We start from the raw sequence: 26,122 nt of genomic DNA on the forward strand, positions 1-26,122 counted from the left end.
CCGAGGCAATCTTCTCATTATAAGTCAGGCCTTAATCTTCATTTGATTTTCATTTCGTATCGAGCTTGTTTGTCGCTTCGAGCCAAAGGGTACTTAGAAAAGAGGAGGGTTGGTAGAGGCATCGACGCTACGGATAGAAGGTGGATGGTTGGTTAGGGGGGTGGTTACGGGGGGAGGGTTGAAGGCGAGCATATTGGCGCCGGTATACTATAGTGAATTCAATTTAACGGGGAAGCAGGGAGACGAAACGGGGCCTGCACTCGATATTTATTATATGCCGTTGCATTAATTACCGCGGTCGCATTCTTCGAGTCGTCTCCGGCTGGCGGGACTCCTTTATCTTGCCTTGATAATAGTGATAACGAACCTAATTATTAGATCTCGCGAATCATTAGCGGCACGGACTTAATAAATTAGGCGAGCGCCTCGTTGCCTGGCCGGCTCGACGAAACGGGATTTAATTAATTCCGATGCGTTAATACGCCGATCTTCAACAGGAGTGTCTTCGACGTTTTTCTCGCAATTCAATGGGATTTGTTCGATTGATTCTTCAAGCAGCTCTTATATTTCAATCGATAATCCGTAATAATTCATTTGTGGAATTCAGAATTTTTTAACAACTTAAAGTATGTTTGCAATGTATATAAAAGTTAAATCTTAAAGATCAATTTGAGATTATTTTTAGTTCCTCTTTTCTTTTAATAATTTACAACAATTGGTTTATGGAAATTAGAATTTTACAGCTGCTTAGCTACAGTAGAGTTAAAATCTTTTCAACTCATTTTCCAAAACTTCGTTTTTCAAAAACTGAAAAGAATCAGTGAACTAACAGAGATAAAAGCGTGATAAGGCAGTAGTAGAGAGACGTCTCGTTACAATTTTCCACAATTTTAAATCTCCGTACCATCTACTTCGCATATAATTCACCCTTGCGCTGCAGTTTCGTTCGTCCGCGAGGTATCTCTGTCTGTCTGCGTGTCGGTCGGTCTATCCTCCTGGAGGATTTTTCGCAAAACACAGAGCCGTGTCCGCGGCGGAAATTAGACGCTCGCGGGCCGGCTTTAAAATAATTAAAATGTGCCGGGGCAAAGACAAAAGCCCCGGTTACCTACCCATCAGAGGCCCGTTGACGATGTAAGGGTGGCTCGGAGGCGAGGAAAGAACGGCCAGCCGTGGGCGTGTAGGAGAGGGTGGGGGTGGTCTGATAGGCGAACGAAGAAAAACACAGACTTGATCAAAGTGAAATACGCATTACCAGCCATGTGGGTAATTATCCTGGACCTTTACATTAACCCCTTTCCCGCCGTCCGTCGCTTTTCTACTTGCCCCGCCACCCCCTTCCCTTCTTCCTTTCCGTCGGATCTCACCGAAAATCCACCCCGTTCTCCCGTCTCGAATTCACCTCGTCTCCGCACGCGTGCGCCTCGCAAAAAGAACCGGGATCTAGGAGAGGGATTCCGGACGCTACCGGACGAAGAGTGATTTAATTAATTTGATTGAGAACGTTAATGCCCGGCTCGCAAAATAATATCTAAATGAATTAATACTCGCGGTGAAAGGAGACCGACGTCAGCGGCGCGGACAGAGAATGGGAGGCGAAACGGGGGTGGCTGAGAGATGTGCGAGAAAACGACGCCCAAACGAACGGAGAAAGGAAGAGAGTCCTAATTAGCTAAGTAAAGCTGTCGCATTATCGCTTATTTTCACCCAACCATCCCACCACCGCCACTATCTCCTAGGTTTTCCCGATTCACGTGCAACTTCGACAGAATGATCATGCGGTTCTTGTTCCCTCTTTTTTGTTGGCAAGCTTTTTTGCTGCAACGTGTCTCCCGATTACGATCGACAGGATAAGAGATCGAGAGATAGCTACTGGTATCAAGGAAATTGCTTTCACGCGAGTATAGAACTCCCTGTGACGTTCTGGAACAAAAGAGACACGATGGACTATCTAGGTGGAAAATATGCAGACCAGACTCCTGAATGAAGATTCTGAAATTCATAATTTGGTAGTTTGTAGGGAAATTAATTGCACCGGTCGATAATTCAGACCTGGAGTACACGTGCCCCAAAGAGCAAGGAAATGCCAAGAAATAAAAAACCAAGACATAAGCGACCTAGTAGCATCCAGTAGCCCAGACATGATCCTTAAACATGTTCGCCCAAGGAAACAAATATGCCTGGTCTATGGATGCCGGAACGAAACTCCTGAGACTCGAATTTTCTTGTGAAAAGAAGGGCGCCAACTGGGAAGAAACGGGTCGGTGCGGGGGTTGGCGGAAAATCGCTTCTACAGACGGGAGATTTCAAAGCCGAGAACGACGAGCAGGGATGGCGGGGGGAGGGGGTCGCTGAAGAGCGCGGGGCTGGGTGCGGAATCAAAGGGTTGCCGAGCTGCGGGAGTCGAGCTCCCGTAGCGTACTCGGTTAATTATCTTTATCAATCATTAGAAATCCATTCCTCAAAAGACCTCCGGACGATTTTATCGTTTAACCTGTTCAATCCTTGCAGTCGCAGCGCAGCTCGTGTGCGAGACGAAGGGGGTGGCATTCGTAGGGATGAATGCGTTTGATGTCGCGCTTCGTTGCTCGCGACTCGAGAATTCAGGCAAAAGAAACAAACAACCGGTTCAGGAGAAGTTTCTAGCCTGAACGAGTCAGGGCTGCACGATTTCGTTTAATCGGCAACGCCACTCGAACCCACCTTTGAATCGACTCCGCTTCGATTCAAATCGATTCGAATCGAAACCCTCGTCCAACCGACCATTCGCAAACACATACACTTCAATAACGAGTGTAGAAACAGCGAGAAGGAAGTAAGTAAGGGTGAATATTGAAAGGGGTAAGGGTAGAAAGTGTTTCGATCAATTAGTATATTTCCATTTTTGTTATACATTACTATATATTGCATTCTTATTTGCTAGGTACACCCACACTAAATTGATAAGGAAAACAAGTCGTTGAACTTGTACGAAGTAGATGGCGCTAGTAGCAGTTATAGGTTATGAATTCTAACCTCAGAAACACTGTTCAATGATTCGTATCAATTATGGCGTTTAATTGAAAACTAACCTTACTTTACTGAAAGGGTCCTTTATTGATCTTATCCATATTCGAAGGTATTACGGTCACATTGTTTTAACGTTGGTCACGAAAGGGTTGAAGGTGGGAATGAAAGTTTCGTCCCGGCAGTCTTTGTTTAAAGGAAAAAAGAGGGAGGGTAACAACAGGAAAAGGGTATACCGAGAAACGCTCGTATTCTCATCGAGTAATCAGCCTGTCTCCTGAGAGACCTTTTTGAAGTTTCCCGCGCCTATGGATCGGCTGGTTCGGCTACGTGGCTCTGTGTCGAGTTAAAATTCTTTCGGTAAAAGGCGCGCCGTCCTTCGGGAATTGCGATGGCGACGATGAACTCTCAGCCAATTCGCGGCACGAAATTTCTGTGGGAACGTAGCCCTGGCACGCGTTACGTCTTTCATGTAACTGTAACAACTTACGATTATTTTATTTCTTCTTCTTTTTTGATTCTTCATAAAAGTGTACCTTGTAAAAAAAAAGAAATTAATTTCAATCGATTGTATTTGACTCTACTTTTCAGAGCTGCCAATTAAATAGCGCAACTGATAATCGTTTGAAAATACTCCGAATTTTCTTCAATTTGTGATTTGGGTCACCACTGCCTACCATAGTATTTTAATAAGTAGCATGGCGGTTCAGAATGATCCGTTGGTGAGTAAAGATGAAAAAGTCGCAATCGTGAAGTGTATCACGATAGTGTTTCCTTATCGAGACGGTCGTAAATCGCATTCCGACGTGTTTCAGACAGAGAAAGAGGTGTCACAGTCCTCGACACGAATCGCGGCCGACGTTATCAGGGCACAACAATAAATCTATTGGCCAACGGATCATCGGGTGCCTCGTGGTTCGTGGAAAGGCGAAAATTTACTGGCGCCCCACGTCGAACCTTAAACGTCATCCGTTTGAACTTGGAAGCTGCCTGATCGCGTACGCTTCGGAATTTTACCTTGAGATATATGACAAGATATATCTGAGCTTACTCTTTGTTCAGGCATTAACAAAGTTCAACGATTCGCGATTTACTCGAATCCTTCTTTCTTTATTTCTGAAGGAAATTTTTTTCCTTCTTATACAAAGGTGATTAAATATAGTATTCGAGTGAATTTTATGTTCGTTAAGAACAAAGGAACGAAGACAGATACACAATTTAACAAAGGAAATTAGCGATTTCAAATAATTCAATCCTATCGAACCACCGGAAATAAGCCCCGGTTCGCGATTGCAATCGTAATCTTCGCGGTTCGCTTCAATGCGAAGAAATTAAGGGAATTGAATTAACCAGAACGGGAGAATTTTCATTATCGGGAAAATTGGCAATTTTCCACTGTTAAGCGCGTAACGCCCGATTCTTATGCTACTCTCTGCTGAAAGAGGGTGGGTTCGCTGGCTGGGAGGAGAGGGAGTGAGGAAACTCGCTTTCGATGTCTCGGTTAATTAGTATTGCTCGTACGAGAGAATTCCATCGTTGATCCCTGATGGGTGAGTCGCGTTTATTCGATTACTTAATTTTTAACAGCCCTTCGCTTCGCAAGAAAGAACAAAGTGGCGTGCAGGTGAAAGGATAATCGAGGGTTGAAACAAGGGCTTGACGCTCTGTAATACTTAAAAACTACAAAAGGATATAGCCACTTCGAGACCGAAGAAATGAATAAAAGATAACGATTTTTATTTAAGTCTTTCAATTTTTAATTTCCAAAAAGCTTGAATATTGAATAATAAATAAAATTCGATTGAAATTATAATTTTATGATCGCATTTATAGGTATCAATACTCTGGTTAAAGCGAAGCTACAATGTTACCAATGACAAACACTAGTAGCCTGACTATTGCTTACTCATCGCTATAATTAGCGATATTCGTGTTGATGTATATATATAACGATTCGATTCGTTCCAAGAAACAATCTTTCGATAGATCTCTCCTCTGGTTGCACGTAACATTAAATAAACGAGTCCGTTTCCGAAAAAGAAGCCTCGAAGACTAATGTTGTTCACGAACAGCGTCGACAGGAATTCGACGATTACTAGTGACTCATTTCTTGGCAAAACACTTCTTACCTCATTTTATATCGTTTTGACAGACTTTTGCTAAATCTCACACTACATTTCACGTAAATTTCAACATTGATTACTCAACTACTTTTATCATTTTCCGATTTTCAATCCCGTTTAAATTAGTGGAATTTCAGTTTCTGAAATTGATAAATTTATTAGCGGAAAGAAATATTTCTCATTAGCAATTTTATCACCATCCTGTCTTCAGTCAGAGTATTAATTTTTTTTCTAATTTAAAATACACCAATATTACAGCAGCTGTCAGTTGCCCTGGCGTCTTCGTCAAAAATACGTGCACCTTCGTAGCAAGCAGAGAGGTTACGTTCTCTCCTCGACACGTGTATCGTGTCCCTATATAGACGCACACTATCCTACCAACTTCTGATTAGAGGTAGAATTAATGATTCGAAAATCAATACAGGCCTCGTCCTCCCGCGAGTATTAAGACAGTGCGGGGGCTGATGGTATCCAAAGACGAAGAAGAAGGCGGGTGATGGTGTACGGGCAAATGAGGAAGAAGGGAGCACGGTATGAAGCGAAACTAGAGGGTTTTGATGGTGGTAGTATATCTGTCGCGAGGGGTGAGGGTGCAGCTCGTTTCAGGATCTACTATTTTGTCACCAAACCCTTCCTCAGCCTTTGATAACTAATTAGTGTTTTACCTCCTCCGCGCGCGCGCGCGCGGTCCCTGCGGCCCTCTTTTATCGTCCCAATCAGGGGACGGCCTGGAAGGAAACCCTTTTTCATGCGAAGGCGCATCGACGTTTTCCGAGCCCTCGAAAAAGATGAGAATCAAAGGATTTGAAAAGCGAAGCGTCAAAAGTGCGGGGCAAGGAGGACGAGCATGGACCAGAGGGAGTTTGTTAAGCGGAAAAACGAAAACTACAGGGACGTCAGGGATCAAGGACTAAGTAGATCAACGTTGATCCTTGCGAGAATACGATTAAATGAATTCTTTCCGTCTTCATGGCTTTCGATTTTGCACGGCTAGTTTTCAGCTTAGCACATTTACTCGTGGACCAATTTTTACTCTTTCTATGATGTTTTCTGTCTCGCTTCATCGTTTGATAAATTATCTCTTTATCTTTTGTTTAGAATATTGTAAATAAGTAACGACTGACGGCTTTTGAAATGCAAATAAGGGACGAAGAAGATGCAGGAAATTAGCAACGAGACGAAGCAAAATTAAAATCGAACGAACGCGAACAATTAAATTCCTGGATTGGTCGAGGGAAGAGGATGGGTTACATCCTCCTCGAAGTAGCCACGATAGGGGTGCGGGTGTCGCGAGCGAGCAGGATCCATGGGAAAAAAAGGGGTGGTTGACGGTTGTACGCAGAGGAAACTGGCCGGACCAGGCGCCATAAATATCGCTGCGTTCTTATATTTTCATCACGGCCATCATTAAAATTTATGTTATGATCAGAAGTGCGCGTATATATCAGAGGACGCGTTCCGGCGTCGCGGCGCGGCTAACGGCGCTGGCTGCGAGGGTGGGCCAGGCGGTAATATTGTAATCTATGTGTGGAAGAACGCGGGAAGAGAAGCAGAGGAGAGATGAAAAAGTGGCTTCAATGGCAGCCAACACCGTTGTAAGGGGGTAGTTTTCGGTCGAACGGAGGAGGTGGAAGAAGGGTGCCGAACGGAAACAATGACGTCTATACCAAATCCCTGTTTCTACCCTCTCCCTCTGGCATGCTCTGCCATTAGACTCCCGTGGTGGTCCTATAAAAATATAGCCCCGTATTGTACTCGCTCAGGTACCGATACCACTAAAAGTCCTCCCTGTCTTTGACACATATATCTTCGTACACGGCTTACTTTTGCATAAGCATGCTGTCGATTGCTCAGTTCTTTATAAAAAAAATAAGAAAACAAATATTACACAAGACATTCCAAATTTTTTCTTTATAGAGATACTGTTAATTAAATCTAAAGTTAGGTTAGATTTCCATGATCAATGCTGCATAAAAAAATGGACATAGATATGTACATCAAAGGAACTGCCTAATAATGAAGGAATTTGATAAAGACCTTTATTAGAAACAATGTAGCGCCATCTGAAATCAATGAAGACCGTAATTCGAAATAACGAAATTTCAAGAGGTTAATGGCGAAAAAGGGGGGTAGTCTGATAGAAAATCTGAGGACAGAAAGAGAGGAGTCGGTTCAGATCACAAAGATGATTTGCTTTTGCCGTACCGCCATTGTCGTCCGTTGGACCGAGCAGAATCGAAATGGCAAACGGTAACTCGATTGGCCGGTTCGGCCTGTACACGGATTGCGAATTATTCCTCGTGTGGTGCCGCGATCATTTCGCGGCCAAACAATCGTGATCGATTCATGCAAATTTCAACAATCACCCTGCCCACCAGCTGCCGTCCCTTTCACTGGTTCCGGCGTATCAAGTCCTCCATTGTCCGAAGCGAAATTCGTTTGTTGCGCGTGCGGCCCAATCCCCAAGAGCTTTACGCTCGGAAAAAATCGGCCTCGGCCCGAACTGATCGTTTTCTTCTCTCTGTTTTATCTGAAAACGCTGCTACCGATTATCAATCATTTCTGTTACACCGTAAATTAATTACTTAAAATTGTTCACCAAATAATAGTTTACTTTGGAGACTTTAATTAAAAGCATGGCGATGAACGCCATATGCAGTGACATGATCGATGCCTCTCGTTCTGAAGCGGCAAGAGTATCACGTGACGATTTTTCTGAACGATCCCGACCCCTTTGTATGACCGTATTGGAAGAGGAAGTAGACACCAACGCTTCCTAGGAACGCCGGCTGAAAGAAATAGCCCGTTTCTCTCTTTCCGCAGCACATGATCACCAATCTTTTTTTTTTCTTTTCTCTTTTTTTTTCTTAGAGCCATCGTGATTTATTAGTGGATCGCGCGTGAGAATATCTCGGGTGCTGACTCGCACGTGTGTCTGGAATTTGCTGAGGGAATGATTGCTGCATTGAGAAAAAGAGATTAAAAATAAGTCTGAGACCTAACCTCAAACAACTTAACAAACTCGTGTCATATAATTAATACGTATGGTACTAAATACTTTTGCCAAATGAACATCAATAAAAAATTGCGAAATTGGGAAACACGTGCTTTGGAAATTTTTATTTTTGAAGTTTGATATGTGGTTGTACCTAACCTTAATTGAGCCCAAATCCCAAACTTGACTTTGATCCCTTTATTTCGTAATTTCGTTTCAAAAATTTGCAACATCGATTAGCTTGTCTTGATTTAAACTCAATCATCCCTTGAGGGCAAAATACGAGACATCTTTAGGGTATGTAAGAGCGTATGTCGAAGGACTTGAAAGAATGGCCGTGTCTAATGATGTTTAAGAAGGGGCTTTAATTTTTCATTAGGACCACAGGGAACATCAAAGGGGTTCCTCGGTTTTTTAACCGATGCCTTCGGGGCTAAGTTCCCCGGGATACTGATGTCCCCATCGTTCCTCGGTATTGTCGTCGAGTTTTCGCCCAACTTCCATTCGAACCCTTCATCCACCACCCCCGAGACAACGTATTGACATTTCTTAAATATTACCGTACAGCCGTGTTCTTATTGGAAGACACGTCCTCTTTGTCGCCCTCTATTCGAGCATGGTCCCACACGTGGGAACCTGTGCCACATGGAGTGCCGTCCTCGGCACACATGCTTCGAAGAAAAGCAAACGGAGGGACACGGTCGATGACCCTCCGAAAAGTATCTCGAGAAGAGGAGAGCGTTTATTGTCCTACGATTAATGGACCTCCCAGACCGTCAGCTACCGGCAAGAACTCCTGGGTCACGTGCTTTTTCTTCGTGTCTACTGGCGGTTTTTTCGATCAAGATCAAGGACTTCTTTTAATGATTGCGAACAATTTCATATGGTTTTAGGGACATACATATACCTCGAGGTTCTTTGAGGTCCTTGCTCAGAAGTTTGATTTAGAGTGTAACGTGAATTAAATATTGACCGAAATTTTGAAATTTGATATGAAACTTGAAAGGCTCTATCCTTCTGGGCCCCCTTTTTTGTCACCGTTCATTTCTCAAATGCACTTAAGTCCACACATTTGGTTGACCCAGAGTCAATTTCAATAACCGGGCATAACCTCAAATCTAACCTAACCTATATTCTATTTCAATCACTTTCATTCATCTTAACTCGTTAGTACCCAAAAGTTGCAGTTTTTCGTTTCTAGTGTGCACAAGGCTGCGAAATCGTGACGCTTTAGCGACTACTACCAATTCAGTCGTCGCCAATCAGCTACGCCATTTAATCAGATCGAAACAAAGAGCACTCCCTCGTCTATTTCACTTTGCGTTTCTGCAGTGCACAAAAAGTGTCCCGAACAAAGCACGAATTAGCATCGATGGTATTCTACTCTCGACGAAGAAAAAAAAAAAAGAAAAAAACTGAAAGCAGTATTGGAAGGGGTGGGTGAGAAGATCGTAAGAGGGGTCGAACGGTATTCTCTTTCGCGACTTGTGTATGCTTCGAGTATTTCCCGCCGCATATTACACAGTACGTACCCGGGACTTAGAGCCGGTCGATATCTTAATAATAAATACAAGAGGGGTTCACCCTGATGGCTGGTTGGTGTGAGATTGAAGAAGGGGACTGTGGGGAGGTGATTGGGGGGAGGGTTAGGTGGTGGTGAAACGGTGCTACGGTGCGATAAACAGAGACAGACTGCGATAGATAGGGTAGCGAGAACGAAGGAGGATACGAAGGGGGTTGGCGGTGAGTTCAAGAGAACTCTGGGGGGGTTGGAGATCATTCGCACCTCGAGGTGTAATGAGAAAATTTGAAATATCACGGCCGTCTCTTGCCTCCCATCCCCCCAAAAAAATGTATATAACCGCGCCGGTAGTCATAAACGGCTGATCCACCCTACCACCCCCTTGGTTACCCCACGGGAGATTATAAAGACGACTGGTGTAAGGCATTCCTCCCTTTCTTGCCACCACATTATGCTACCACGGTATTCATGATGTTGACTACGATCTTGAGTACATGTATTTGTTAAAATTTGGTAATTTTCTAAATGTATGTATGTATTTAACGATTTGATAATTATGTGCAGTCGTAATCAATGCCCATCGATAAGGAACGCTTTTTCGATCGAATAAAAATCTTTTAGAATTGTACATCCAGTTATGCAAAACAGGGAAAATATTTTTCACGGTTTGTATTTATAGAGATAAAAATAACGCATAATCGTGCAGCATTACAGCGTGTCAAAAGTGGTTACAAACGAAATGGCTGGTAGTATCACGCGAATATGGAAACTGAAACCAAAGCCGCGGTAAAACATGCCCGTAAAAGTAAGCGGTGCATTTCATGCTAATTAGATGTTCGTTTTAGTGGTTTGTATAAATTACTTTATTTGCCTGCTTCCGGAATGTCGCGGTTTTTTCTTTCCTTCGAAAAAAAAGCGGGAGGGAATAGCGTGGCTTACGGTCGTTAGAATTTATTTCGACGACTCGAACACCATAGGAACGTGTTTGACTACTAAGAATGTACATTTTGCAGTCAAACTTTAGACGAAAATTAATAAATCCCTTGAAAATAAATTTAATTAATTTATTTTGTAAAATACAACTCTTAATTCCCAAACATTCGGTATATATATCTTTTTTCATAGTTCTATATTAAGAATTCGTTTGAAGTTAATTTTCAAGATGTATAGTCTGTTCTTCGTCGAAGAGAACTTTTCTAAGGAAGCAGAAGCGGATGGGTGCAGGTCACATCGAAATACACATCGATCCCGCCGGAATTCCCGATGCCTCCCGAGCATTAGTCAACCGTCACGAAATAAATAGTAGAAAAGAACGGGACACGTTGATGATTCGGGGCTAAGGGTAAAAATAGAAAGTCGCGCGACGCCAGGGGGTGGGTGTACGAGCCGCGAGGGAGGCTGATCTATTCGGGATATTCTGCCGCCGGAACACAAAGAATGCTTGGCGTTTGACGGCCTCGACACCGCGCGTCGCCAGCTGCGACACTCGCATGCCGTGCGCTCGCACTCGCGCGCGTACACTACTACCGCCAGACTAAGCACGCGTGGTCATTGTTGACCAGAGATTGTTTAATTTTGAGATTCTTGAATAAAAAGATCAAAAATATTAATTTGCATGTCAATACAGTGTGCTTCTAAATTAGGTTAAATTAAGTGTCTTCCTAATTAAGGATACATCTACATTTAGGCCTAGGTATTCACGATCAGCAGGTAGAAAACGTGAAAACCATCAACGGAAGACAGAAACTCGATCGATGCCCTGGCCGGTTGATCCGAAAGTGCGTGACCACCCGGCCTAAAAGCAGCCCCCTTCGAAGCAGGTTCTTGTACACGTCGGAACCGTGCAATGAGCCGCGATTCCCGTATATCGAATCGGTGAGTGGCGATCGATCGATGCTCAGAACACTGTGTGCAACTTGGATAACCGTCAATTTACGAAAGGGGTGTAAGACGAGAGTCGGACCCAAGACGAAGCAGCTAGGCTGTGATCGAACGCCTCCCTTCTGCTCTCAGGGTCGAAAGGCGATCACGTAATCGTTGCTGTCTGACGTTCGAATCGAACTGGATATTTTTAAATTACCTTTGCCATGGTTATGGGGGTTAAAAGGATAATATAGCTTTTAAAGAAAGAATCACCTTCGAATAGACGTTAATTCAAATAAAATTGGTCCAAACGATACTCCAGTAATTCACGTTAGAAATCAAGGTTCTTTCAAGCATACTGGATAGTCAAAGACGATTGAAGTAATCGAAAGAGTGGAAGATTCGTTCGAGTTTTCCGTAATCCGGTAACTTAAATTCTTAACAGCCGATTGTTGATAGAACAACGACAAAAGCAGCGTCGTTAGGAACGTTCAAAGAAGCCATTATCTTTCAACGACTTCCGCCGCTAATGTGACGATCGCGGGCGGACGATCTTTATCGGCGATCTTCTCAATCCTCTCCATCAGCCTCGGTTCTCTTCCCCGTCCCTCCCTTGCCGTTACAATCATCTAGTATAACGTGACAAATACACAGGATGAGACTCGACAGCCTATCGATACTTGTCCGCCATTCCAATGAACGTGCATCGTGCTCTCGGATATGTATTTATGCTTCCCGTATCATTTCGTAATTATCGATAACATCGTCAAGGCTTTTTGCAGGAAACAATGGGTCATTACTAACTCCCTCTTAGTCTGCCTTCTTCTTATTCTACTTCTTTTACGCCGTCACTTCTGTTTTCCCCTTAGTCGGCTTCTCTTTCAATACTTCAAGCACCACCTGATCCGTGAATGTTCATTTTGATTGCTCGACATTCTTTTTCACAAATTTTTTGGAAATTTTAGATTAGCACAACGTGAACGTGTTTTAGTATATGGAAATGTTGAGAAGCACTAGCATAGAATATTCCGTGTTACCGTGCGATTCCAATAGAGAAGTTGGCGTTACCATTTCGCGGAACGATTGATCAACTTCGATGCATCGAGCAAAAAACTGACGTAGACTTGTTGCCGACAGTACACGCGGTGTTCCGATACCTTGCCATCGAATTCGCAATTACTTTAATTGCTTCCAGATGCCGATTGATGGCTTAAACATATGCCGTGGCTATACAGATTGGTTTGAACCATTTCAAAGGGTGGGATGGGGTCGCATGTGTTTGTCATTATAGCGGAGCAATGATTTTATCGTATACGAATGTTTCCTTCGTTTCTTCCTCTCATTTCTCTTGTCCATTCTGACTAAGAAGTAGCCATTTTGTATCAAGAATATTGATAAAATGTCGGTCCTTGACACAAGTGCCATTTTTTAATTTCTCTAGAAATTAGCCTTAATAAAAAATTTTAAAAAGACACGTTCTAATCATCTGTAGCTTTAAAATTAAGTAGAATTTCTTATAATCGGTTGATCTAATATGGCGTATGTTTGTTTTCAGAGGGCGACACTGGCGGAAAAAGAAGTGTCCGCGTTGAAGGAGCAACTAGCCGCCGCGAACGACGGCAATTCGAAGACTGAGGGACATAAATTGTCTCAGACACCACAGGGAAGTGATCAGCAGCAGGTACACGATGCCAGCAATCCCAGGAGGACGCCGAACAGCAACCTGGAGCAGGAATTGCAAGCGAAGGACAAAGAGGTAAGTCTCAAATTTTCGAGAATTTCATGAAATTGATTGTGACCGGAGAAGCCGATACTAATTATTCCTAGGGATTAATAATTCAGTGTTACTTCATATTAATTTTCAAAATAGATTCCTTCGACAATTGTAGACAGCACCCATTTTCTTCGAGTATAGTCTTTGAAGCGTTAAAGTATGAAAAGTGGCCAATGGGGTTAACACGTTCGGTTCTCACCCCTCATGATTCTGTAATTCCGTTGAACTGTTGCACGTGGAGGTTTCCGGTGCGTGCGCGTCGAACTGAATGACTGACGTACTCGATAGAGAAGGCACGTGGTTACCCTCCCTCATCCCCTGTTTCACTGCTTGTCTCTCCCTCTCTGCCCCATCCGTATTTTCTCAGCGGATCGTACGCAGGAAGCACGCGCGCACCAGCCGGTGAAATTCACCCCCTACACACCCCGTCCGAGTGCACTTCACCTTCCCGATTCGCGATAAACGGCTCGAATCACGCTTTCGGTAGGCAAAGTGTGACTAATGGCAGTCGGCGAACCGACGGAATTGGTAATGAAAGAAGATCATAAATAGGAGACGGTGTATCGATGAATATTCATGCGGCGCCAAACGAGGAGAATCTCACTGGAGATTCCTTTTTCTTTTTTTTTTTTCATCGACGACGATTTGACAGCGTTGAAACGGGACCGTGATGAATCGAATCCAGATTTGCTTTCATTTTTTATTCCCATTGATTGAAATCACCTAAGGACTCGTGACAAATTGATGATTCTAGAGACGGATTTAACCCTTTAACTGCGCAAGAGGCACACGGGGTAGCCACAATAATTATTTTAAAAAATATTTTTCATACAACGCTAAAAAAAAATCTTCTTTTCCCTTTTCAATAATTAATGTAATAGCATTGTTAATCTATATGACACAACATTTCACAACGAGTTTCAATAGAATATTTATTTACGTGAGTGCTACTTGATTCCAACGAAACGGTGCGTAAGCAGGAGATTGATACAGATCCACGAATGCATGTTAAACTAGATCCTTATCTAACACGTGATCGCTGATTTAGCAATCTTTGCCCTTTTATCTTAATTACACGGCTACGTCGTCAATTTCTCGCGATATCGTGCACCATTTTTCTTTTCGAAACGTACCATAGAAGCATTAAACCGTTCTAAGCTTTTCATTTAACGATTCATTTATTTATTCAACAAGCATTTTTTAAATACGAATAAGCTAGCGAACTGAAAGCTTGAAATTTGATATTTAACTATTGTATCTCGAAGTGCCATTTATTATATACTTTACCCTCCATCTTGAACGTCGTGTGACTTCTTTCATAATTTACAATTAAAAACAGGTTTTCAGTGATTTTTATTAATTAAAAAGTGTTTGAAAACGAAGAACCACTTAATTATAAAATATCTTCATTGCAACAAATATAATTTAAAAAAGACTTTAATGACGATACTTGTCGAACAACCAGTTTCTATTTTTAATTTGTTTCAATAAGTGAACAGATAAGAAATGTTCTGCTTTCCTGCCCAGCACTTCAGACAATCGGAAAATCTTTGCAAATTCGAATGTCCTCGATATAAAATGATGACTTCGCGTTATTTATAACTGAAATACGTCAGTCGCCGTGGTAGAAAGCATTTAACTGTACTTTTCATGAACCTGCTTTTTAAAAGATACTCTCGTGGGAACAGGAACAATCATCTATTCTGCTGTACTTGAAAACTTTCCTGCTATTGACAGGCAAGAAGAATGATTCCGATTACAATCTATGTTTAATGAATCAGCGAAGAAGTTAAAGTAAAATGAGAATATTGAATTCGAAAATGAAAAACTTTTCTTATTTCGTAGAAGTACCTACCTGCAGAGGCCCGAAAGTAGGGAATTATCGAGCAGTTGCTGGAGACGCAAATCCCTATCAATTGATTTCTCATCGTCGGCACAACCATTAATACCCACCCCCTTGTCAGCCGAAGATAATCGAACACCAACTCCTTCCCCGGCAACATTGTCGCATTATTTACTCCTCATTATCGTGTCCGGGCCAGTGGCCCATCTACGGTGTTCCCCTTCACCATTTCCACCCCTTAATCGGGAAATAATAAAAATCATCCCCGTCGCGTTCACGATGGCTTCTCGATAAAGACATTGTCCGCGAAGTAAATTCTTATCCGTGAAAAGGCGTCGTTGTCGTTCAAAAGAAGGGAGTTGTAGTTGTTCCGTCCACCCCTTCGATACGGGGTGGAAAAAGGAGTCACGAGAGGAGGGTGGAGGGGGAGTGGATTATCGGCTTCGAGATTACAACAGGCTGAAGCAAACGATTTCCTTCGAAATACGGGAATACCGTAGTAGCAGCCGGTGCAAAGTGGCGGTGCAAAGGGGTTCGAGGGTGGAGAAAAGGGGGTGCGGCATTATTGGCTCTAAGCAGGATACTTATTGAACTCTTAGCGGTGTTTTTATCACTCCTTTCTCGCGAGCGTGCGCCGCTTTTAAGTGTTTTCGCCTTTGTTTAAAAGATTTGCTCCCGTGCCGCTCGCATTATGCACCCCTCCTCGTAGGGCGCGAGAGGTTCTTACAAGACTCTCAGCTTCGTAAACCGTGAGTGAAGGGTTTGACCACTTTGTGTCCTCCTTTTTCTCTTTCTTTTATACCGACAGAAACGTAGGAAGGGGTAGCTTTGAGATTTCTGTCAGACGGGAGTGAAATTTGAAACGTATCATTTTTAAAAAGGCTGATATTGATATAACTTGAATACAACCAAGCATCGTAACCTCGCCCAGGCAATTAAGACCCCACCGGGTCTAGAATCGTCTGTGGCCTCGGTAAATGATTGACAAGCGCATTCGCGACACTAGTCGCCGAAGTCTTTGATCTGTACAAGGAAAAATTTGAACAGATTCAGGACGAGTCATCCTGGTTGAAACGAGCTCGCAATTAGCCTGCTAACGACTTCGAGCGAGTGCGTTTTCTCGGTTTCCAGGCGCGTTTCACGCGAGTCGAAGAGGCTGGCATCGTGGAGAGATGAAAGAGAGACAACGCGCCGCCGATGCCAACACAAATACGCTCGGCGAGTGTTTCAAAACACGTTGGCTAATGTACGGAGAGCGATAGATCAAGAAATAACCGAGAACGCTATTTGCACTCCTCCTAAGACAGTGAAACAGAATCTTTGTAACTACGAGACTTCCTGTATTATCGAGACACCCGTCACTAGATTGTCTTTCGTCAAAATGGCTAAAAAGAAATTGACGGTACGTCCTCTTTTGTTTTAAACACGTATTCCTTCGGGGCAGAAGGTTTTATTGGAAACATTTGATCAAAAGAAGAGGTTAAAAACCCAAATAGAATTTAATTTTAAGGTTATGACAAATGGCGCTATAAATGTACTGGTACGCCACATGAGTTACTGGCCATTTTTGGTACTAGCATCCTTCCTTGTCAATGTCGCAGTGCAAGATGTATAGCTTTCTTTTAATTAACACTTTCTATAATTCCCAATTGAGTGTCATCTTAATTCATCATATGTCATATCCTCGCACCTGTTTAAGCATCGCAAACAACGCACCGCCCAAATGACTGGTCCCAATGCTCGTCTCCATCTTAAATCTTCGAACATTCTACCAGCACATTGTGCATCTATTTTTATCAATAATTACCATCAGCGTCGGTCACGTGGACGACGAAGCCATCGCGAAGACATCGATGGCACGGCCATGCTGTTAGCGCCGGTAGGCCAACCGCTTGTCCCTGCCACGATATTACCGTATTTGCCCTGATACGAAGATTTGCTGATAATTGGCGCGATAAGAGGCAATCGAGTGCGCAATTCACATCGCAACGATCGCTATGGACGGGACGACGAATTTTATCGCTTGGTACCCGAGCCCGAGCACCGTGAAACCGATTGTTGTGAAACGGATTACAAGCCGACTGACAGATCAGTGGGTGAATGGAGAAACCGAGGCTTTCACGGTTACGTAAGACTCTCCTCCTCGGGAAAATCTTGACTAGCGAGATCTGGCCCGTCACGATTTCAGCGAATCAAGATGGATTTCGATGAAACGGTCTGGGTCAGTCCGACGGGATGGGCTACATAGTTTCATTCCTCGATACGAGGAAGGAGCATAATCTCGAGCAAACATTAACACCGACTGCAAAATAGAATGTTCAAACTTTCTGTAAGCGTATTTTTCAGTGAGATAACGAAACGTTTTCTCTCAAAACGAATTTAGGTTATTTCTTATCATATTTGTACGGATCGCTGTTAAACGAGTAAACAATTAATTAACAGCGCCATAAATTTGGATTTTAAAATCGATAACGTCAAGAGATTCGTCGTTTCTGCCGTACTGCTACAACATTTTATAAATTTCAAGATTAATTTAACAACAATATTTGTCATTTTTCTTGAATTCCACGTAGATAATATTGGAAGTAAAAAGTGAATAATCTAGGGATAAAAGGGTAGTTGAATTCGAGTAAAAACCTAGGAATATTTGCACTCAACTGTAAATGATGCGAGTCAGAGGTGCAGCCTGACGGAAACAGCCAATATCGTTAGATATTCATTCCGTAAGTTTCAAGTAGAACAAAATATAGGAACTGGCCAGAACAATCCCCTGCCTTTGTTCGTTTTTTTTGCATCCCTTCTCCCATTTAGAGGTTAGCCAACCTGCAAGCCAGTTCTCTTATCTGTGTAACCCGTGAAATTGCGTTCATAACGAGAACCATGCATATGTTTTAGACAAAGACAGTTTTACTGAATCGTTTTCAACCCTCTTACATTGGATACATAGCTATTTTGATCTAAAGAAATACGGAAAATTTATTTCCATAGTCCTTTTGTACAAACAAAATGGACATCTGTCCGTGCAGATTTTTAACTCTTTGTCTCGTCCTCTTTTTGTACGCGGACTAATATTTGTTTCGTAAACATTTATACGTAAATGTGCAGTAGGCACATTCATCTCGTTTGATTATTACGAACGCGTGAACTGTCCTCTTGAATAAATGCAATTTATTCAACAATTGAGCATCAATTTTTCTGAAATTTCTTTTAGTTCGCGAGCATCTTGAGCACGTGAGAATAGCTCTTGAGTCAGCGCCATCTGTCGATATACTCGGGCAACATCCTTAGAGTCTGTTTTTAATGACGCTGGAACGGCTGATAAGGTTGTCGTAATGACGGCTCTTTGCGAAAGTGCTCTTTATTATTTATCGCGTTTACACGTCGTCGAAACGCTTTGATAGAATGTCAGCAGATTAGTGTTTTAAATCCATCATTTTCTTTAGATTTTTTTTTTTATTGACAATAATGAAACTTTTAGAATCACTTACATATTGATGAATTATAGATTTTAATAAATATTTAAATTTTCCAAATACTGAGTTACCCTAATGAAGATCATGAAAAACTTCTCAAAATCCTTCAACCATTTATGACTGATCATCACCTGGGGGATCAATTAAAAAAAAAAGGAAAAGATCCAGAGGGTCTATAACGGCCAGACCTGACGCTTCAAGATAGATCACTCGATTCTTTTTACCAAGTATCGTACCATTCGTCACGAGAGTATTAAATTCACATTAAAAATAGGTCTGGAATCGGCTAATTTCCCGACGGTCGACGCAATTACAAATAAGGAGAGCGCCCGCGCACACAGTGCGCTCGATAAAGGAAAAAAGAGGGAGAGGAAAGACGAGCCGGATGCTCCATCATCGTCGGCTGAAACATTAATTAGAAAATCTGAATAATTAGGAACTAACTTTTACGCGATGTGTAAAACCCGTTTCTCCGCCCCCTGCACACGAACATGCCCGCACGCGCGCGCCACCGACCGTGTTCACGCTTGGACGTTGGTACGCGTGTGCGTGGTCGGAAGTAGCCGGGGAAGGCCGTTTTCCTCTGCCTGCTCAACGACAGCGGTTAAGCCCCCTCCTACTACCAACCTGCACCTTCACCCTTGATCCGTATACTTTTAAAAAGGGTTTTCCAGTTCGAACAGATCGATCGCCCCCCTCCAACCCTTTTCTTTCATCCCAGAGATGCGTATCTGGTCACGGCGGCCACTGATTATATCGTAATTACGGTTTTAAGTATATAACATCGAGCACGCGAGGCGGAACCGACAGGGATAGGTAAATGAAGGGAGGACTTGGAGTTGAAACCTGTGCCCTTCGCCTTAACAGCAATGCACCAGTGTATGTTCCTTGACCGTAGAGGTTCATCGGGAGAAGACAAGCTTTTCTTATCAAAATCAGTGAAGATTTATAGAAACTAACTATGATGGCGTACCAGCATGATCCTGAGGGTAATAAGTGCGATGATGCGATGTGCGGCTACCGCAGACGCAGGTCCACAATCCACATAAAAAGTCCTCAAATTTTAGGTGTCTTTTAAACCTGAAGGTAATCACGTTTCTAGTTTCTCTGGCCAAGTCTTTGTCGTAAAAAAAGGAAACGTCTCTCGTACGAAACCCGTTCCATCTCCTCACGCGTACGTACTTAGCCGTAGGGGTAGGATAGAGGAGCGAAGGTGGTATGAGGGTGGTGGGAGGTGGAAAAACCATGGCGTCTCTCGAAATTAATTTTTTTTGCTGGCCGAGATAAAAACCTAACGAAGCCGCGGCGCGCTTTATTACGCGAAAGCGAACGACAGAAGAGGTGGAACGAGGCAAAAGACAGAGAGGAAGAGGGACGCGCGTATTCAGGGACGAGAAAAGAGACAGAGAGGGAGATACGGAAAAGGGGGATTGATATAGGTGTTCCTGGTGGCAATGGCGGAGCAAAGGGAGAAGGGTAGGGGTGGCTGAGACACAAATACGCTGAAAATTAGATTCATAACTTTTCTGCTGCGCTTTCGCGGCGGAACGACTAAAGGCTGGTCTGGGCTAGTTAAAAATTCCGTGTGCCCGCGAATATCAATCCCTACCCTTCCCACGCCTCGCTTCCAGCTTCATACACGGGCTGAGATCACCTACGACCCCACTTTTTTCACCCCCCTCGTATCCTACACGGTTATATCTACCGGCGAGACCCGTGTGCCTTTCCTCCGCGCCACGTACACGCCTCCATCGTCCAGACGGACGACCAGGAATTATCTCCGTTTTTCCGCAAACGTGATTAACCAGAAACGTCGTTCAGCAAGCCCTCCGGGCCCTCTCGACCAGAGGGTGCCGAGGCTCTCCTTCGGCTTTCGACTCGACTCGACTCGACTTCGTCGATTGATAATTCACGATTAATCCGCCACGGGATCCGCTCTCTCCTCATCGGCCACCCTTCTTGCCACCCTGATTCGACTTCACGGCAAATGCCACGATGGTTCGTAATTTTGTTGCGATGAACATTTGAGAAATATATATGGGGAGAAGTGAAGATATTTTTCTTTCCCGTTTATGAAATAATAGGATTAAATCTTTGTAAGATGAACGTGTTTTCTTATAAGACAGTGTAGGCTCTGATGATTTTAATGTTTATTAGTGACAATTTGCAATACATCATTGATTGCTTAACTTATTGCTATATTTATCAATATTCTCGAAAAGATTCACCAACATCACCGTCCAAGACAAGTTAGTGGTAAACAACGGAACCAGTTGTCATATCTTCAGATGCATCCTCACGGAAACAATGCGAAGTTTTGGGCGGGCAGTGTTCAATCGAATTGGCAGAATGTCAAAGGCTCGTTAGTAGTTCGGGCGCAACGTTCGTGGAATATAGGTTCTAAAGTGTAATAATAACAGCGCGGCATTCCTTGGCGTTGTGGTGTCACGGTGTATACAGTAAATCGAGCGGGCGATACAAGCAGCAACCGCGTTGTTGAATTATCGTCAGATAAGAATTCCCCCGCGACGTTTATTCGTAGCCGAACAAAAAGTGCGCGTGTATCGCGCGAACCGGTGTATTATTACGCAATGGAACGTAATATAATGCCTGGAGTTCTTAGATTGTGGGTTCCGCATTGTCGCTAAGCTTGATGCGATTTCGTGGTCCTGCATTGTTCCCTGCCGCAGCTTCCTCTCCGTTCATTTTCTACCGTGAAAACCATCTTCAACGTCTCGAAAACCACGTACGAATTGAAAATGATAACGTTCGTTTGATGATAGACTGAGGATGCTTTGTCCGAAGGCGGAACTGCTTGCGCCTTAGAAATTATTGTTGCAAATACGAATATGATAACGGACAAAATTCCTTCAAAATCATATATCCATTATTATTTTTAATTATTCGTCTTATTCGACCCTGTAGCAGTATTAATATTCAAATGTTTCAACAGATGCAACTCGTTAAGCTCGTTATGCCAATTAATTCTTTCAAGATTCTCAAGGTTTCCATGAACATCCAATTTCGACTAATTAATATTGAAACGAGACGTTAGAACACGGCTCGAAAAGCTTCTGACCTGAAAGAAAACACAGCAATTTATTGGTGGACAGAGATAAGCGTTGGATCGATCGAAAAATCCAACATATAAATAAGTAGGAGGAAAAAGCAGTCGGCCATTTTTAAGGCAGCAGCGAAATAATCGTGGCGTTATACCAGGCGAAAAAGGGAAATCCCCTGGAAAGCTGGGAGAGGACGTAACTTATCAGTCCTCCGAGTTTCCACGGCGACTGAGAGCCCTTTCCACCTTCGCTTTTAGCCGGCCAAGTATATGATATTTAAAATTAATCCCTCCTTTGTACGGGGTCTTTCTCGCTCGAGCTCGGCTGTCTGTCTGTCCGTCTGTCTTTTTATCGCACCGATATGGAGTCGTATGAGTTTTACTCCATTATTCGTGCCGTCTGTGCCGGCTCGTGAGCCGAGCCACGGGAAGGAAGCCGAGTAAAAAAAAAAAAAGAAAAATAGAAAAGGAGGAGGAGAAGCAGAGACGGTTCAGGTTCGTCTTTTTGTCTTTGCTACCGAGACTGGCGAGGCTTTCATTTCGAATCCTCAATCACCGTCGGTGATCAATCACAATTGAATTCGAGCGGCGAGGACGTGGTGGAGTAGAAAAAAAAAAAGAAAATATGGAAACGAGCGAGAAAGAAAAGCCAAAGACACGAACAATGGATTTACGAGGCGCTGTGAATAATTAAAAACCTTAACATTCGTAAGGATGTGCCACCAAAATGTAACAAATGGGGCTAAGCAAACATAAGAGGGGAAGAGTTTTGAAAAAGAAAAGAAAGAAGCATTTCTGGCCTGGCATTCTCTGAGAACCGCAGAGTTCGTTGAAAAAGTCATCGATAACTGGCGTGCAAAGTAGTATTACCCGATTTCAAGTCAGACGGTAATCGGAAGGGAGGCATAGCGAGTGCGAGGGTGGTGGTAAAGGGGGTGTCCCGGTCCGTGGATGCCTTTTGAAGCATCCCTAGCTACGGGCCGAAGGATAATGCTCAAAGCAAAGGATAATTCCCCGATACGGGGACGAAATCCGGGGCCGGTAGCAAGTAAAAAACTCTTATTTAAAAATGTATTTACCGTCTGGCTCGCAAGGATCGCCATCCGCCTGGAAAGTTCCCTGTTTACCCCGATGAGCGTGTATGCACCCCTCGCCGCTTTATATCTGGAGACGTAGAAACCGCAGGAGGCGCAGCACAGGGCTTGCAACCACCCCCGTTGTTATCCACGGCTGCGTGTGTGCAAATATTGGTGGAGGGGCGCGTGCGCAACCCGAAGGAAGCCGCGAGTCCGTTTCCTGGCTCAGGTCTTTCAAACCTTTCGGCCACTCCACCATCTAGAGAGGCAGGAATATTGCTACCCTTATGGAACTCTACGACCCTTGCGGTGGACTCGATTGTTGTAAACTAGACGGCAGGTTGAATTTAAAGGGTACATTTTTGTTTTTTTTTTTATTTGTGATTTTGTTGCTTTTTTATATACATTATGTACTAATTCAGCTAGGTAGATGCTTATGGAACTAGAGAAATGTGCGGGTATCGTTGGAAAAGTGTAATTGGAATCAGCATATGTTACTAGAACAATAAAAAATTAACCATAAACAGTGCCACCTGCCGATGCCCGGGTAAATTGTGTTCAAATTTAACCGTAGACGTGGTAAACACACCAACACTGTCTCGCGTCCCGGCTAAAACACGATTGTCATCCCACTGGAAGCATCAAAACCGTAACTTTAATCAGATGTACACGGGCGCAACGTTCCGATTTCGAACTTTACGTCGAAGCAGCCCGCGGAAAACGTATTTGGAATAGATGGATGAAACGTAACTATCAAAGTTGGCGATCGCAGCTTGACGGCATTTTCTCCCCACCCTTTTCACCAGCCTTCGCACAACCGGAACTCACCATCCCCTCCTCCCCACCCTTCGCGTTCGTCCCCGACGCTTGCTCACAATTTATATTACGACCGAGGCGCGCATATAATTAATTTAATTAAACGCTCCGCGCTGAAAATCGTCCTATTAGTTCGGCAACTTTTGACGGCTGCTGCCTGCCCCATCCCCGGGCCCGCTGTTTCTCTGCTTCGTTTTCTGCGCTTCTATTCATCTCCCTTCGCATTTTCGTCGCTTCGCCACCAACGGCAGGAAGTTGTTTTCCTTTTCTTTTTTTCCTACTCCCTTTTTTTTCGCTGAAACGCTTCGAACTCTGCTGTTTGTCGAAGCTAAGTTTTCGGATAAACGTCAGGGGGGAAAAGGGAGAATCGGGTCGAGTGGTTGGTTAGCACCGCGTACTCTTTACACTGTTCGTGAATGGAAGAATTCTGAAAATAGGGATAAGTTTCGCGTAATGTCCACAAAAAAGGAATCCATGGTTTTTTAATTAAATTTATCTTGTTATGTGGTCTATCAGTTCCACCATGTGATGGGTCAAACAAAAAGTACTTTATTTTCACAAAGGGAAATGTTTTCTTATTACTTTGGCGATTACCGATCAAATAAATTTCCCTATTGTCCGTTCCAAATGTACCGGTAAGTCAATGGACTTAAACAAAGGAGGTATTAAAAGTAACGGCGTAAGTTTGAACTGGTTTTCTTTGTCTCGTTTTTCACGCGGGTGTCCTCGCAGAAATTCCACCGGTCGGTTTTCCCGGCCGGCGTGGCGTTACAGATTTATCGCTCGAGTAAAGCATCCCGATATTACCGGGACGAAACGCTGAAGACACGTCGCAATATTTCTCCGTCCCTTCCAAAGATACTTGTTGAAGCGGACTTTCAAGCTAGCTGACAAATGTTGGTGTTTCGCGGCCCGTCCAAATCTCGATGCGGAGCCGATTACTCTTGGCAGGCCAGCTAAGACGGTGGGCGTTAATAGGTTAATTCTGATGACAACGCGGACCGATTATGCCAAGAGGTGAACACTGCTCGTCGAATCGCATCGCTTTTCAAACCGATACGATGCGATATAACTTTTTAACTAATGTTCCTCGTGACTTATTTGCGAAGCCACGTATCGTTCCCAAAATCTATTGATATCCTCTTCCTCGATCCTCGACGGTACATTGAAAATAACAAATTAAATTTGTATGCCAAGTTAGAAATAATTGACATCTCGATGGTTCATTTTCTACGTAACCGTTTGAGAAGCATCGTTGAACGACGATAAATAGGAATCGCTCGATTTTCTGTAAGGGGTGCACGGTGCACCGCGCACCAGCTCTAAACTCCAAAGGGCAGTCGGGCCAGGCTTCTTGGAGCTTTGCTGGGCGAATGGACAGATTGCGGCTGGCCAAGGAAACCACCCTCTGATCTCACCCCGTTTTAGGATTACCATTCCTTCAGCCTCCTCTCCCTTTCTCTGTCGCCCGCTCCCTTCGTCATTCACGTTCCTGTGTCCGTGCTTTGTCATTTGCTTAGGGCCAATCTGCGCCGGAAATCCCTTCGGTACACCTTCTATCCGGCAGATCGGTGATCGTGATTCGATGTGACTGCCGGCACAGAGCCGGCCAATGATCGGACTGACCACAATCCCTCTGCTTATCGCACCCTACCTCCCTCCCTGTTCACGCTGACCGCAGCTCCAAGAAGGGGTTGCTTTTGAGATCACTACCCCTGGAAAATTTGGCTTTTGAGATTCTCACGGTTGACACCTTTGTCTTGAACTTCGACCTAAACATTTTGAGGCTGGGAAATTATAAAGGCATTTAGTTTTGATACACTACTATTAAACATTATTCAGGTGCGTAGGAATTAGGTTGGGTACTATTTGATACTATTTGATTTATCACCATGTGCACATTTTTAAGTTAGGTTTGATCTAAATTAGAAATTATTAAAAATTCCTAAAATATATTTGACCTTCGTTTTTGCCAAATTGAAATATCGACAAAGAAAGCAAATTATACTTTGAAGATTAATATGTAAAATTGATCATTCCTGGTTGAATGAAAAGAATTCCTTAAATGAATGAACATCTTTCAGCACCTTTTTTTCGACCAGTTTTGTAACAGCAACAACTGTGTAATATAAATTGATAATTCGATTCGTAGTTGAATATGAATATATCCTGTTGTGCTAGGCACATAAGTACGACCCATTTATGGTGCTCGAAAACGAGGGACTCTTATCAATTATCAGCAGCAACTTCCGCGCGTGGACCGATCGAAACGAAATAGTTCATCAGTCGATTCGATAACTTTCAGCGTTAGATGTTCGTTCGTTCATTATCTTCACCGCTTCCCAGCGGGTAGCGTCGGCTCTCTGAGGAAGAATCTTTTATCAAGTAACTTCCTTCGATATGTTCGCTTTTTCGAACGAGAGTAATAAATGACTCCGTGACCTTTTTCGAAACGCAGCATCGAAAGTTTCGGGAAACGAACGACGTAAATCATTAAATCGTGGCCTTGTGGAATCTATTCCTTGCTATTGAAAAATAACTTCTTTGTTTCAGAATTTTAGTTTAGTTTT

The 26,122-nt window shown here is 43.4% G+C and overlaps 1 protein-coding gene across 6 annotated transcripts in view; it reads left to right on the top strand.

Moving 5' to 3' along the window:
* LOC114881830 (homeobox protein cut) overlaps nucleotides 1-26,122 on the top strand; it is a 96,761-nt gene that overhangs the window by 32,972 nt on the left and 37,667 nt on the right. For all 6 annotated transcript variants that reach the window (XM_029198710.2, XM_029198714.2, XM_046285471.1 and 3 more), the window contains exon 3: nucleotides 13,065-13,265. In XM_029198710.2, the coding sequence (XP_029054543.1) occupies nucleotides 13,065-13,265 (201 nt within the window). The remainder of the gene's footprint in view (nucleotides 1-13,064; nucleotides 13,266-26,122) is intronic.

Source organism: Osmia bicornis, chromosome 1 (genome assembly GCF_907164935.1).
Source record: "Osmia bicornis bicornis chromosome 1, iOsmBic2.1, whole genome shotgun sequence".
NCBI lineage: Eukaryota > Metazoa > Arthropoda > Insecta > Hymenoptera > Megachilidae > Osmia > Osmia bicornis.